The following is a 15,000-nucleotide window of genomic DNA, read 5'->3' on the forward strand; positions in this document are numbered from 1 at the left end:
GGTCTTGTGCTTAAGGCCTTTAACCTAGAGCTTGCAGGGTTGAATCCGAGCTGGGGCACTGCTGTCGGAGGCCTAGCCTTGAGCCATGTAAATGATGTACTCTACCAGAACTGTGCATTTTTTAAAAAAGTTAACAAGGTATTTGCCCTGCATACAAGTGTTTTATAAAAATTAATTCTCAAAATTCTTAATATGAAGGGCTCCTGAAACAGCCCCCTGAAGATGAAGTGACCGGAATCTCCAAAAAATTCAGAAAACACGATCATTCTGTCCAGCACCTACTACAGGCTGTAACACAGTGCCTACTCAACATGTCTCACAAAGGACATCCCATACGTCCCATTATGAGTATTATGTGCAGCGTAAACATGTAATAAAGTATGCTTATAGTATTATGAACGATGTGCAAGCCAGGCTCTTGATACATTATCCAGAGTCGACATTCATGAAGCGTCTGAGAATATGAGCTGAGGACAAGCTTTCCCCTGTCCATATCCTAACCTCATCCACTATGAGCCAATTAAACTCACTCCAGAACAGGGCTGCTACTCCAAGATGCTTTAAAAACAGGTTTATCTGAAAGTCTAAAATATGGTGGTTACGATATATGTCAATTTAAAAAAATCTTAAAAGTCATTTTTGTTTCCTTCTTTGGGGTGGGACTTCACCATTTCTTAGCCCCTCCTCTTCACTTTTGGGGGTGGGGACCCATGTCTTACCCCTGTGTGATTGGATGAAGCTGCAGGATGACCTGTGTCTTGGCACTGTCGTTGGAGTCGTCGTCCTCAGTCTTCACCATCACCACGTCTGCCACGGACACTGCCATCGGCCAATCGCCAAGGGCCTCACTGAGACAGAGTGGCTGCAACCAATCATCCAGCTCAACACTGAGACAGAGGACAAGCGCAACCAATCACCTCAGTGCTCCTCAGTACTCTGCACACAGGTTGGTGCTCCAAAGTGAAATTCACCAGCTGCACAACAGCAAGACAATGCTGTGGCCAGGTAAGCACCCGATTGTCACCTGCTCAAAACACCTTTTTCACAGTAAATATGTTGCATCTGAGGGCATTAAACTGTGTGCAGGTTCAGGATATTTATTTCCTTTCATGACTCACACTTTGCTTCTTCACAGTGATTTTTACACGTGTCTGTTTCACCCTCTGCTTTGTCAGCTACATCATGAGTGAGTAGTAGGTTAACTGTATTTACCTTCGCTAGCTAAGTAAAAATTATTATTATTATTATTATTATTATTATTATTATTATTATTATTATTATTAATAATAATAATAATAATCATAATAATAAATTAAATTATAAGAAAGATTATTATTTGCTCAGCAGGCCAGCGTATCCAGAGTCATTTATGTCTCTTTTATGTGTGCATATAATCCCTTCATACAGCTGGACACGTACGGAAGCAACGCAGGTTAAGTGCCTGCCCTCAAAAAATACAAAAATGAAAAAAGGCAGCAGTGCCCCCACCTGGGATTCAAACCTGCAAGCCCTGGCCTAGTAGCCACTTCACTGCAGACCTATGAAGCAGCTCGTCAGACCTGCTGTCCCGACAGAACAGTACAACGGTCTACCAACCAATTAGTGCCAAGGAGTGCTTTTCAATGTGACAATACAGACATGAAACTTCAAAGAAACAACAGACAGGATGTTCTTTGATTTTAATGCAGGTGCTCCCCTGTTCAAGCACAGGCAGGTGCTCAAAAACCCTAAATACACAAACACAACGCAAAGACAGGGGCAAGGTCTGCATACATTTTAATTTTTGCGAAATGGGTGCTCAGACATAAAATGTTTTATGGTCTAAAAGAGAATATTTCCTGCACACTGGATCTTGTACAAACTCAAACTCTTTATTAGAGGACCACGATATCTCAACAATAAAGCCATTTTAGATATTGCTGTGAAGTTTTGGAAAGAATCCTTCATCCATATGATGTTTCCTTGTGTAAAATTTCAGGGAAATCTTTATTTTCAAACAATGAAAATTTGTAATGGAATCTCTCAACCTCTTAATAATTATGTAAGAGCCAAGATTCAAATGCACTAAACAGAAGGTAATAAAAATCATGTTCATTTTGGAAGTGGTAAAATGTCCATGCAGTTTGTGCATATATATAAACATTTAAAGATGCCGGTAGATGTCAATAAGATTTTAAATTACTTTGACATAAGCATACTAGACAGGAGTATTTCAAACTGGTTCTGAGAGGGTTAAACAGTGGTATGTGCGTGTGTGTGCGCGTGCGTGTTTGTGCATGCATGCATACGTGTGTGTGTGTTTGTGCATGCGTGTGTGTGCACATGTATGCATGTGTGTGTGTGTGTCTGTGTGCATGCATGTGTGCGTGCCTGCATGCATGCGTATGATTGCATGCATGCGTGTGTGTGTGTGTGTGCATGCATGTGTCCGTGCGTGCGTGTGTGGCACAGTTAGGAACAGCTGAGGGACAAATGCTTAGCTTCATGGTCCCGACTAAACAGGTGAACAGGGGCGTGAGGAATCTGGAGGCCTCAAGAAATTATTCCCACACTTTTCAAAAGAACCTCAATAAATAATGACATGAGTGGACGTTACCCTTTCCAACGGTTTGTGCTGAATGAGGGGTGTCCAGTCCAGTCTTATTCGAAAAGGACTGGACCTTTAGCCCAGGACTGTGACACCAGTTCCAATCGTGGTCTTCTATCGAGACATCGCTAAGTGTAATCAGGCATCTTAGTGTTGGGCTAAAAAAAAAAGCCTCACCCACACCGGCCCTTTCCGGATAAGACTGGACACCCCTGTGTTAAATGATGCAGTATTTTTAACTAGTCCGGCCTCTCAACTGTTCTCAATTATTAATGAGGTATACACCACTGGATCTGCCCGTTAGCCAACCGAGACTCGAACCCCACTGGCGCGGAACAACGCTTTCATTTCAGGCCACCGACGCTCTAACCCACGTCTGCCGCGTGCGTGATGTTCAGCCTCCACCACAGCACAGGCTAAAGATTAGCGACGAGGTGGCGCGTGAGAGAAGCAGGTGATCACGTCCGCGGCTTCACTCGGAACTGCGCTCATCTGGCCGCACGAGCTTGCGTGACTTCCACTGGCTGCACGCCACAGAATAAGTAACGGGGGCTATCCCGCTGACAGCAGCTCACGTATTGCACGACAGTATTACCAACTACACTGAGTTACAGCTAGACCCGCTTGAGTAGTGTGATTGATATTAATAATACGATCCATTAAGAACTCCACAGCAGCGGATATTGTTTTGTAAAGAAACAGAGAGCACATGGAGATCAATAAACGTTAGTCCAACATAAATATTGCGTGAAACACGTTCCAGAATATACACCGCTGGTCAATTTAAACTAGCTACACTTGCCAAGAAAAGAGAACGCTAATAATTAAACAGCAGACTAGCTAATGTTAACTGCCGATATGTAGATCGATGTACTCTCTCTTTAATTACCGAATCACGCACTGAACTCGCATTGATGCATGAGCGCGATCCAGCGACGTATTCCATTCAACTCGCGACGAGCAAGGTTGACGGACAGACCCGTTACGTCACCAGCATTCCACAATTAATCTCCCTACGGTGCGCACTATTAGCTTAACCATAGACATACATATGTATATATGTCTATGAGCTTAACAGCACACCACAACGGCTATAGGCGAAACAACTTTAGCTAGCTAACAGTAGCTACCAGTCCCATTAATTGCAAGCACGGCAGTTTAGCACGTCTTATCGCTCGCCAAAAGCAGAAACAACTGTGGACATACTTGGACCCCACAGCCAACTGTTGTGGCAACAACAGGTGACAAGAGTTGGCGGAGCAAATCTAATATGTGATTGGAAGCAAGCCAGTTTTAGTTGCTAACTGTGTGACATTGTGACATACACGCAGCTGGTATGCCCCGCGAAGCTTAGTGCCTGGCAATGTGGATACATCTGGAGATCTCAACTTCCCAAATCAGTTGATTTACTAGCTCGCCAGCTACCTACCACAAACTCGGCAGCCCTAAACAAATTCGAAAGTCCAAAAAAATAATGTAGGTAGCCATTATTTAAACCAGAAGCCTATGCATTTTCAGAAGGTTTTCTTAGGAGGGTTTTCTATATAAACACTTCCGAAACTATACTTAGCCACCTCGCCAGCTCCCTCCCGACCTGTTTTGCTCCATCTTATATATTTAGCTATAGTGCACGCCATTCTGGATTCGCCTCTCGTCATATATGCCAACAAAGTACTCCCCGTACAAACGAATAATAAACAGAGAAGATGCGTAGGAGCTCCGCCTTATAGCACCAACAAAGGCTAACGGCGCACATTGCGTTGCCTGCTTCGACTTCTAACGTGCCCCCGTATTTCTGTTACTGTCCCCCTCGAGCTGACGTTTGCCCTGTGCGGCAGCACGTGCACAAACAGCATCGCGGCTGCGGCGTCGCTCCGAACGGCTGCCGTCGCTTTCCATCCCCACAACATCAACGCAACTCCCATTCCCAACATTTTGCGATACAATCCCATCGAAACGACAGAAAACCCCGAACTTAAAAACAAGTTGCTCGGCGAATTATTTTCTTACCGTTTTATAGTGGCAAACACATCCTCGGCTTTCGGAAAGGTTTTTTGAGCATGCGCGTGCTGCTTCGCTACACTTCCTGCAGCACGAACATGGATGTTCGCCTGAGAAGCATCTGCGCGGCTGACACGAGATGCGCCTGGTTCGCACGCGATATGTAAAGCGGGTAAAACCGCTCTGTTTCCCTGGCTGCCTGAGCTCTCGCGTGCCAAAATAAAACACAGCTCTGTCAGGGTTTGATGCGATACTTTGGGGGAAAACACTGCGCGTGCTTGCCGTCCAGTGTCAGTCAGCCAGCTAGCTAGGTGGTCTTTGTCATGCACAGGTGTGATACAGTTAACTTACCTGGCTGCGTTGCAAGCTTACTTTCAAGGTTCCATACTCAGTGTAGCCACAAATGCATTTTCTTTTCTTTTTTGTTGACATTATTTACCTTTTTAGCGTGGAGTGTCAACTTATTGACCGACGCATTAGCTTCAATATACATTTCATCCAGTGGGTAGCGGGCTTTTTCCAGTTACGTGAAACTCGTACACTATTGTGCATAGCAAACTAATAAACCGGATTGATTCAGTGCTCCGGGATCAAGCTTTGTATTTACTGTAACCTTTTATGAGTATACTATTGCAGATGAAAGACTGTCATCAATTTTCATTTGTTTCACTGTTCTACGGTTTCTTTATACAAGTTTTTTTTTTTTGGCTGATTTTTTGAAAGCTATGTAAAGAGGTAACATGCATAACTGTAACTGATAAAGAAAAAGAAACTGCTGGATGTGGTAGGCATAACCTAATTCTGGAGGTTGTAATCCTGGGCGAGAGAGCCGTCAGGGTCTGTTGATTTTCACTGTAACCCAGTACTTACTGGATCAGTTAAATTAGCTGAATATACAGGTAACTCGTCTGTCACCTCACCTGCGCTGGCTGCTGATTTTAAGGGGGAAAGCGTACCGCGCAGCCCTTTTGGGCCAAGGCAGGTGACTGCTGGCGTAAATGCTGGGATTTCATTTACACTACCCAGTAATTTGAGCCGTTGCAAGTTCCTGACATGAACACCCCACACGCCGCAGCGGTACAAGCTGTTATGCGCGTGTACTAGTGATGCGTACTGCACGTACCCGCCATTCAGCTCAGATCGGTGGCTCGGTGAAAGCCATGTATTAATCAGTTCTGTTTGAACAACTGGATTTTTGTGGAAAAACCGAACGAACTCTTAAAGCCACCCATTAAATATGTATCGTTACAACTATCATTCTCCTTTATTAGTTTTACTGAACTTATTTTTGTACCGGCATGGAACATTAAAAAGCAACAAACAAGAAACACAGAGATGAATCTGTGAATGAGAAGTCCTCGGATCTGTCCCTTGAGGTCAGTATTACTGCTGGTTCTCTCCTCCGCCTCATGGTCCAAAGTCCAATCACGTCACTGATTGGCCAGCGATTACACTCACCTGGTGCTTCAGGTGCAAACCATGTCCCTGATTAGAGAGGAGGAATGAAAACCTGCAGTATACTGGCTCCTGGGGTGCTGGATTTGAATTTCCCTGCTGTGAATTTATCTGATGGTGCAGCTATACCGGGGGTCTTTCGGACTCAGTCCCGGGGACCCACTGTTTACACTGGTTTTCATTCCTATTGTAATTGCAACCTGTGTGTTAATGTTCTCTTAGTTGTTCTAAATTAGACACTTCAATGCCTACTGAAGGATGGTTTTACATCGAGTCAGAAATAGCTCTGTATGCCGCGAAGAATAAGTGCTCCACATTCACATCCCGTGAATTTTAATCCGTAAGATCAACTAATGCTTTTATTTTCTGCTTTTATGTGCTGTGTGACAAATGATTCCTTTTAAAAAATTTTGATTTGCAATGAAATTATTGATTTTAATTGATTCTACTTTAGGCTGACATGTGAAATCCTGGAGATCCGAACTGCTGAAAGTGTCTTCACCTGGTCGCTGAAACTGTTTTTGAAAAATGAAGCGTTCAGTGACGAAGTAAATGTCAATGAGCCGAACATGTATTATGTTGAACCGCGAAGGCACAATTAAACTAGAACTAAAACACGTTTTTTTTAACGCCCTTAATTGATTTTTGGCTGTGACCGGAACCAGCACACACCATTGGTCCCCAGGAACGAGTTTTAAAACCACTGTTCTAAGGCAGCAAAACAACATCGGGAGACAATAAGTATGCACCAAAAAGCACTATTTATTTTCGGTCCAAATTCTGATCCCAATACACAGTAAAAAAAATAAAAAAATTGGTGAGCCTGTCATTTGCTCTGTAGTTTCTGTACGGACAAACCGTCAATTTGAGATGAAGAATTAAACGTTGTTATTAAACATGGACACCATTATAAGATTGCAAAATTCCTCCTGCGGGCCATCCTTATTTGGACAGGGACTTCTTGAAAGTTCAGACTTGATGGGCACGTTTGACAGCCTATGAGAGTTCAGTAAACTTCCACTTGTCCAATGGAAAGTGTTTACAGTGTTCTTTGAGCCTTTTAACTTGTTCGAGAAGTGCGGATCTCTAGCTAGTAGTGTAGCTATGTGTGCTCGATAAATTGTAGCTGTAACCGATGGCTTAAATGTCGAGCGCTTGGATTTACCTTACCCATCGCGTAAATCATGCACACTGCGTCTGGAAGCGTTTGGGATGCTTTAGATTTCTTTATTTGGGTGTTGTTTGCGTTATGTTTCCAGCCGTTGGGTGTTCACGGGCAAGACGGTAAGCTATCTATATCTGTCGAAAAACTCCAGTATGTCACGGTATTTTACATTTGTTAAAAGAATGGTAACAGTCAAGAAATAGGCAATCATTTCATGATTGTCATTATCATAACCATAACGTATTGTGTTTAATGTTTCGATGTTTCTCTCATTCTTTCCAAGTTAATGAATAACCTAGCCTATGTTTGCTGGCGGATTCCCATTCTGTAGTAAACATTGCACAGAGATTGTAAGGAGTCGAGCTCTAGTGGGAGCATAAGAAATAAAGCGTTTATACACAAGGGAACGGGTTTGACATACATAAACCATTATGAATTCTCTACGCTATTTCACGGCTTACGCGAGACAGGGCTGACATTTTTACACGAACCGTTAGCTGCGTTCACAGTAGCCTACACATGCATATGATATGGGTATAGTGTACGTTGAGTTAGTTAAATTTTCTATACTCTGGTCTGTTAACGACCAGAAAGCACCTGTTGCACGAGGTCAGTAAAGTTAAGTTTTGGATAATTTCGGCGCAGACTGGCGGTGCCTCGACACTCCGATGTAAATAAGAAAATACGCGCTGTATAAGACGGAACGTGACTACCTTCATGGTTTCATGATGACAGTCATCGCCGTCATTTCACCAGTTAACGAGCCTTGGTTATATAACGCATGCCCCTCGTTTCATTCCTGTTCCATTTCCAGCCGAACAGACCTTCGTTTGGTGAACCAGGGCACCATCCATTAATAATCAAAACAGAACGTAGGCGTTGCTCTGCTCCAGTTGGTTTTATTAATCCAAATTCGCATGCTGCTTGTGGTAAATTTTATTGGGTATATCTCTCACATAAAATGTTTGGTGTGTTAAAACAATATTGGTGCTTTTACAGTACCGTGGAGAGGCAATGAAATGATTCTAGCTGCTCTACAAAGTTGAACAGATACAGGTCTGGTTTTCAGACTCTGTCATGGGGTTTCCTAAAGGATGATGGAGTATATGATAACCGCCTCGCTGCCGCTACGCATTCCCGCGAACGCGTGCGCGTCATTTGGGCCGAGAACACCGCGTGCCAGTCTTCTTGCTGACCTCCAAGTTGTTCCTCCACCGCACTAACGTTATGGGAACATTGTTTTGTCTGCGCGACAGGCGCGTGGGATGTGCAACCGTCTTTGTCATGCGCTCAGAGTTTTGGTGGGGGGATCCTGGACCCTCTTCACTTTCCCTGTGGAACGGCCAGGTGAAAGGAAGGCACGGGGTAGAGTCAAGAATCCCCGCTTCGTGATTGGCTTGCTGTATGACCCCAAGGGCTGGACTTGCCAAATGAATGATTTTCTCTCTGAAAATTGAAAATACTGCAATATATAGTGCAATGCATGTGCACTTCTTGGAAAATACAATGACATTTCATAGCAATGCATTTAAAATCTACATATTTATTGCAGTATCTGGAAGGGTCAACCAATGGTATGTTTGCTAATGCACTGTAAAGTTCTAGATTTTTAAAAAATATGTTCAGCATAAGCAGTATAGTCCATAAATGTGAGGCCTATTACGACACGAAGACACGGATTTCAAGAAGACTTGTCCCTCCATGCTAGGCCTCCATATTGGTGACTCACAGATGAGTGGACTTTGAGGCAATCCATTTGTTTGTGGTGTGACTGTTTTTGTGAATCTTACTCACCTAATTGATTCAGCAGCCAAGTGCATGATGGGTCAGTGAGCAAGCGCTGGAGTCCACTCTTTCTGCACATCTAAATTCTTTTCTTTTTTTTGGGGGGGGGGGGGGGGGGGGGCTTGTTTCATATGGTAGGGGTCAGTTCCATTGCAGTTCGGTCAGTCAATACAATTAGTTCAAATTCTGTTAATGAACTGGGTTCCATGGGGAAGTTTTTTTCCAATGAATGAATTGAACTGAAACTGAAATTGAAACTGAACCCCCCCCCACCCCTCACCCCTCACCCCTGGCACTCTCATTTCAGTTTGAGGAGCTGGGACACTGAGGGTGTGAGGTACAGATACACAGACAGGAATTAGTATTATAATTCTTTTTTTTTGGTGGGGGGGGGGAGGTTTGAATTGTAGTAGCATCTGAGTGAAATCACACACAACCCCCCCCCCCCCTCCTCAGGAAGGTTGGGAAGACATCAACAATGGTGTTGGACAGGAAGTGTCTGTGTTGGACAGGAAGTGTCTGTGTTGACGCAGAGGCTCTGAGGTTTAGCAATCTAAAAGAGGTCACCGTGATTCACCGCCCCCAACGCAAGAGGTTCAGAAAACCGTGTGGCTCAGACGCTCTGGCATCCAGGCAACGGGGGATTTGTTTACGCCCGTTTGTGCAATGTGTAACCCACCCCCCCCCCCCATCCCCCCAACACACCTTAGTCACAAGGAAAACCGACGAGTCATTTATAATTATTTTCATCGTATTTTTTGTCGTGAACCGTCTGCATTCCAATGCGTGAGCGCGGATGCTTGGTGGAGCTTCAGCGCGTTTGTTAGCGCGTAAAGAAGCGGGTTCAGCCCGAGAGACTGAGTTCCCACCTGAACAGGAAGTTGCAGTTTAGGCCTTTATGGAACCGGTCACGGTGGAGTGGGTCGGTACCGGGACTGTGGCGCTGGCTCATTGTTTTGCTGAAAGGTAGCGGGGGAACTTCCTGTCCGCTGGTTGATTGTTTGCTGAAAGGTGGCGGGGGAACTTCCTGTGGGGATATCGGCTCCGAGCCTGTGGGGGCCTGCTCCTCTGTCTCCACGGAGACGGGAAAAATGCTGCTTGTTGGCCGGTGGCCGCCTTTCTGACTACTGATGACAGCACTGACGAGTGACGTGGGGAAAACTCCGGAACGAAGCTCTGAAGCTGTCTGTGCTTCCTCTGTGTTTCTGGTGATGTAGTAGAGAGTGTTGGGGTGTCGTAGGAACGTTGTGGGAACGTTATGGGAATGTTGTGGGACGGTTACGCAGCTATGCAGGGCCTGTATGCAGTGCGCTGAAGATGTTTTCTGGCGTCGCATGCAGGCATACTCGTACACACACACTCACGCACACTCACACACACACACACACACACACACACACACACACCCACACACAGACAAACACACATGTGCATGCAAAGACAGCGACACAGACACAGAGATACAGGCATGCACACAGGACTGGTCCAGAGAACAGTTCCAGTTATTTTGTAGCTGGCTGTGCATAGGAACTGGGGGTGTGCTTTTACCCTCCAAACTGGGCCAAAGGTTGGGAGGGTTTTTAGGATGAGGCATGGGCTAGTTCTCTGTGTGAGTGTGTGTGAGTGAGTGAGTGCTTCTCTTGAATGAATGTGAGAGAGGGAGAGTGAGTGTTTTGAGTGTGTGTGAGTGAGTGTGAGAGAGGGAGTGTGTGTGTGTTTGAGTGTGTGCGTGTGTGTGTGTGTGTGAGTTAGTGAGTGAGTGTGAGAGAGGGAGTGTGTGTGTGTGTGTGTGTGAGTTAGTGAGTGAGTGTGAGAGAGGGAGTGTGTGTGTGTGTGAGTTAGTGAGTGTGAGAGAGGGAGTGCGTGTGAGTTAGTGACTGAGTGTTAGAGAGCGAGTGTGTGTGTGTGAGTTAGTGAGTGAGTGTGAGAGAGGGAGTGTGTGTGTGTGAGTGTGAGAGAGGGAGTGTGTGCGTGTGTGTGTGTGTGTGTGTGTGTGTGTGAGTTAGTGAGTGAGTGTGAGAGAGGGAGTGTGTGTGTGTGAGTGTGAGAGAGGGATTGTGTGCGTGTGTGTGTGTGTGTGTGTGTGTGTGTGTGTGTGAGTTAGTGAGTGAGTGTGAGAGAGGGAGTGTGTGTGTGTGAGTTAGTGAGTGAGTGTAAGAGAGGGAGTGTGTGTGTGTGTGTGTTTGAGTGTGTGCGTGTGTGTGTGTGTGCTGGGGGGGTTTCTGTGGTGTGCAAACACGCGGCAGCGTCACGGTCCTGCAGGTGCAGCAGAGCGGAGCTGATTGGCCCAGATACCGCCGCTGTGAACAGGAAATGCACGGCATGCTCAGGAAATGAACTGCGGCCTTGTGGCGGAGGGGTGGGTGGGGGGGGGGTGGTGGACCGCGAGGGGGGGCGGGAGGGGGTGGCCGGTCAAAGCGATTACCTCAGGAGGCACAGCTGGGGCTGTTCTGCTCTGGGGCCTCAAATCCAGCCCTTAAATCCAAATCCAGCCCTGGTTTTCTTTTCTCCCGGGTAATTAACTGGACGCCAGACTGTCCTCACACCTGACTCCCAGGTGAAGGGAGGGGGGAGGTACAGCAGTTCTGAGCCCTCCTGGACCACAATTTCAGTAACAGAGGTGTAGTGTAGTGGTTTGGGAACTGAACCGCACGAGTTCGATTCCCAGGTGGGGTACTGCTGGGCGACACCCGGAGCAGAGGTGCGAGTTAAACCTGCAGACACACCGCCCCCTCCAGGACTGGAGTTAAACCTGCAGACACTGCGGCCCTCCAGGACTGGAGTTAAACCTGCAGACACTGCGGCCCTCCAGGACTGGAGTTAAACCTGCAGGCACTGCGCAGGCAGGCAGGTGAATAAACCGTGGGATGGCCTGTAGATGAAGGCATGTGGGAGATGGTCCCATCTGAGGCCCCCCTGCCCCCCCCCGAGGAGTGGGGTGGGAGCGTGGTTCAGCGCTGGGGTAGTACAGGGTGCGGTCCACGCAGGGAGTCTTCAGCAGATCCCACTTTCACACGCGTGACTGCACAGACGCCAGGATCCTGAGACCAGATCAGGATGAAGGAAAACTCAGAGCTTGGAATATCATCAGCATCAGTTTGGGATTGAGTAAGACTCGTGTTCTGTACTTTGAGTTTTCCGTAATCCCAGGCAGGTAGTTTCTCAGTGGATGTTATGAAAGACCCGCTCCCCACTGCAGTGAGTCACGGCGGTAAATTCCTGGTCGTCGCGCGTAACGAGCTCCAGCTGTGCCCCCCCCCCTCCCCCCCCGCCGTTTCCTCCACCGTGACGCATCTCTGTACAGCTCTGCCCTTTCAGACACACGTCTTCACTTTTTAAAAACAACATCTCACTCGTCTCTCAGGTTTATCTGCAACCCCACTGCTCAGGGTGGTTATCACCCTCGTGTGCGTGTGCGTGTGCGTGTGCGTGTGCGTGTGCGTGTGTGTGTGTGCCGTGACTCACTGCAATTGGGGCGACATAGCTCAGGAGGTAAGACCGAGTGTTTAGCAGTCGGAGGGTTGCCGGTTCAAACCCCGCCCTGGGTGTGTCGAAGTGTCCTTGAGCAAGACACCTAACCCCCTAACTGCTCTGGCGAATGAGAGGCATCAATTGTAAAGCGCTTTGGATAAAAGCGCTATATAAATGCAGTCCATTTACCATTTAAAAATGTGTGTGTTTGTGTGCACGCAGGCACCTGTGAGCATGTGTGTGTGTGTGTGTGAGCGTGTGTGTGTGAGCGTTCTTGCACTTGTGTGTGTGTGTGTGAGCGTGCGTGAGTGAGTGTGTGTGTATGAATATGAGTGAGTGAATGAGTGAGTGACTGTGTGTGACTGTGTGTGTGTGTGTGTGTGAATGAGTGTGAGAGTGTGTGAGTGAGTGAGCGTGAATGTGTGAGTGTGTGTGTGAGTGAGTGAGTGAGCGTGAATGTGAAAGTGTGAGAGTGAGTGAGCGTGAATGTGTTGCGCGTGTGTGCAGGTGTGTGTGCAGGTGAGAAGTTTGCAGTCTGGAGTTCTGAGAGAAAGAGCTGAGGGTGAGAATGGGGTCCTGCAGATGTGCTTCCTGGGTCAGGTGAGGGTTTGGGGGGTCAGTTCCATTTAACCGCAGGGCTGTGGCTGAAAGGCAGGCCATTGTGCAGGTCAGGCTCTCCCATGGCTGCTCCTGCTCGTGGTTCTGAAGGGGCAGACAGAGAGCCACGCCCACTGAGCATACCTGCCCAGGTGTGGGAATGTCACACAAAACCAGCTGATCCTTTAATCCGGCTCCGCCCACTTAGGACAAAAGAAGTCGTCCACGGCAACAGAGGAATGTCATTGTCCCACTGTATGAAACAGGCACCGGTGGCCATGACAACAACAACAATAATAATAATTATAACACTGTATACAGTGCGATTCTGAGAGCTCATCTCATAGCTTCAGCTTTGAGAGAATAAAACCAGGTGGTGAATCAGGTGATCACAATCTGGTTACAGTCAATGCTTTAAAACATACATATGTGAAATTAGTGATATATATTCTGTGTATCTATAATTTACATGTCGCCTAAATTCACATTAACTGTCTAACAGAGCAGTGCCTGAACATTGAAAAGCACAAATTCACCGTAATAAACGCGGTTAGTCAGTGTGCATTAGAAGCATTTTCACCTGTTCAGTCTGTGTCCTGTTGGTGAATTTGGTCTTATGGCATTAGTGTCTTTACCGTTTGTGTTTTTGTGTATTTAGGGTTTTTGGGGTCATGGTTCTTGGTTGGCATGGTTACCCACATTTAGAGCTTGAAGTTAAATGTGTACAGTTTGTCACTGTGCAAAGAGTATGAGTGAAAAATGAATTGTATTATTATTAGTAGTAGTATTATTATTATAATTATTATTATTATGTTTTCTTGCTTATTGCTTGGGCTAGGTGTCTGCTAAATGTAATGTTATTCATCATTAAACCTGCGCGATTAGGTGCATCTTTGTTTACCTGTTTGAGTGTGAGTGATGGGCGTGTGCCTCCCCTCAGGTGATGGGTGTGGCCACACCTTGCTGGGGGCACAGAGCGGCACGCTGGCATCGCGGAACTACCCCGGCACCTACCCCAACGGCACGCGGTGCGAGTGGCGGCTAGAGGCGCCCAGGGGGCGGAGCCTGAGGCTGGCGTTCGGCGACTTCAACCTGGAGCCCAGCCAGAACTGCGCCACCGCCGGGTCCCTCACCATCACCCCCGGCAACGGGGACCCCCCCCTGGGTAAGGCCCAAAGTGTGGAGGGGGGGGGTTTCAGCCTCTGACTCTGACTGTGAGGCCCTGACTCTGACTCTGACTCTGACGGAGGCTCTGACTCTGACTCTGACTCTGACTCTGACTCTGACGGAGGCCCTGACTCTGACTCTGACTCTGCTGCGCAGCTCTGACCTGACTCTGCTCACGTGGAGGCTCTGACTCTGACTCTGACCTGCTCTGGACTCTGGAGGCTCTGACTGACTGCTGACTCTGACTCTGACTCTGACGAGGCTCTGACTCTTGACTCTGACTTGGACCTGACTCTGCTGGCGGAGGCCTGCTCGACTCTGACTCTGACTCTGCCCGGAGGCCTGACCTGACTCTGACGACTCTGCCCTGACTCTGACTCTGCTCGACTCGACTCTGACAGGCTCTGACTCTGACTCTGACTGACTCTGACTCTGACTCTGACTCTGACTCTGACTCTGACTCTGACGGAGGCTCTGACTCTGACTCTGACTCTGACTCTGACTCTGACTCTGACGGAGGCTCTGACTCTGACTCTGACTCTGACTCTGACGGAGGCTCTGACTCTGACTCTGACTCTGACTCTGACTCTGACTCTGACGGAGGCTCTGACTCTGACTCTGACTCTGACTCTGACTCTGACTCTGACTCTGACTCTGACTCTGACTCTGACTCTGACGGAGGCTCTGACTCTGACTCTGACGATCTTCTGACTCGTCTGACTGACGCGCTCTGTGACGGAGCGTGCGCTGCTCTGACGAGCTCGTCGAGCGT

The 15,000-nt window shown here is 47.3% G+C and overlaps 2 protein-coding genes across 3 annotated transcripts in view; one reads left to right on the plus strand and one right to left on the minus strand.

Moving 5' to 3' along the window:
• Window positions 1-4,712, minus strand: part of LOC135258031 (glucocorticoid modulatory element-binding protein 1-like) — a 10,718-nt gene extending 6,006 nt beyond the window's left edge. Inside the window, exons 1-2 of one of the 2 annotated variants that reach the window (XM_064341348.1) lie at window positions 4,598-4,698; window positions 720-862 (exon numbers count right to left, since the gene is read on the minus strand). In XM_064341348.1, coding sequence (XP_064197418.1) covers window positions 720-826 — 107 coding nt within the window. In that variant the 5' untranslated portion in view covers window positions 827-862; window positions 4,598-4,698. Of the gene's footprint in view, window positions 1-719; window positions 888-4,597 lie in introns of both variants that reach the window. The other variant, XM_064341262.1, reaches the window with a different exon arrangement.
• Window positions 4,713-7,085: 2,373 nt separating this feature from the next.
• The window catches only part of si:dkey-34d22.1 (discoidin, CUB and LCCL domain-containing protein 1), a 23,512-nt gene continuing 15,597 nt past the window's right edge, over window positions 7,086-15,000 (plus strand). The window contains exons 1-2 of the mRNA XM_064307817.1: window positions 7,086-7,327; window positions 14,002-14,226. Of these exons, the coding sequence (XP_064163887.1) occupies window positions 7,228-7,327; window positions 14,002-14,226 (325 nt within the window). The 5' untranslated portion in view covers window positions 7,086-7,227. The remainder of the gene's footprint in view (window positions 7,328-14,001; window positions 14,227-15,000) is intronic.

Source organism: Anguilla rostrata, chromosome 1, assembly GCF_018555375.3.
Source record: "Anguilla rostrata isolate EN2019 chromosome 1, ASM1855537v3, whole genome shotgun sequence".
Lineage (NCBI taxonomy): Eukaryota > Metazoa > Chordata > Actinopteri > Anguilliformes > Anguillidae > Anguilla > Anguilla rostrata.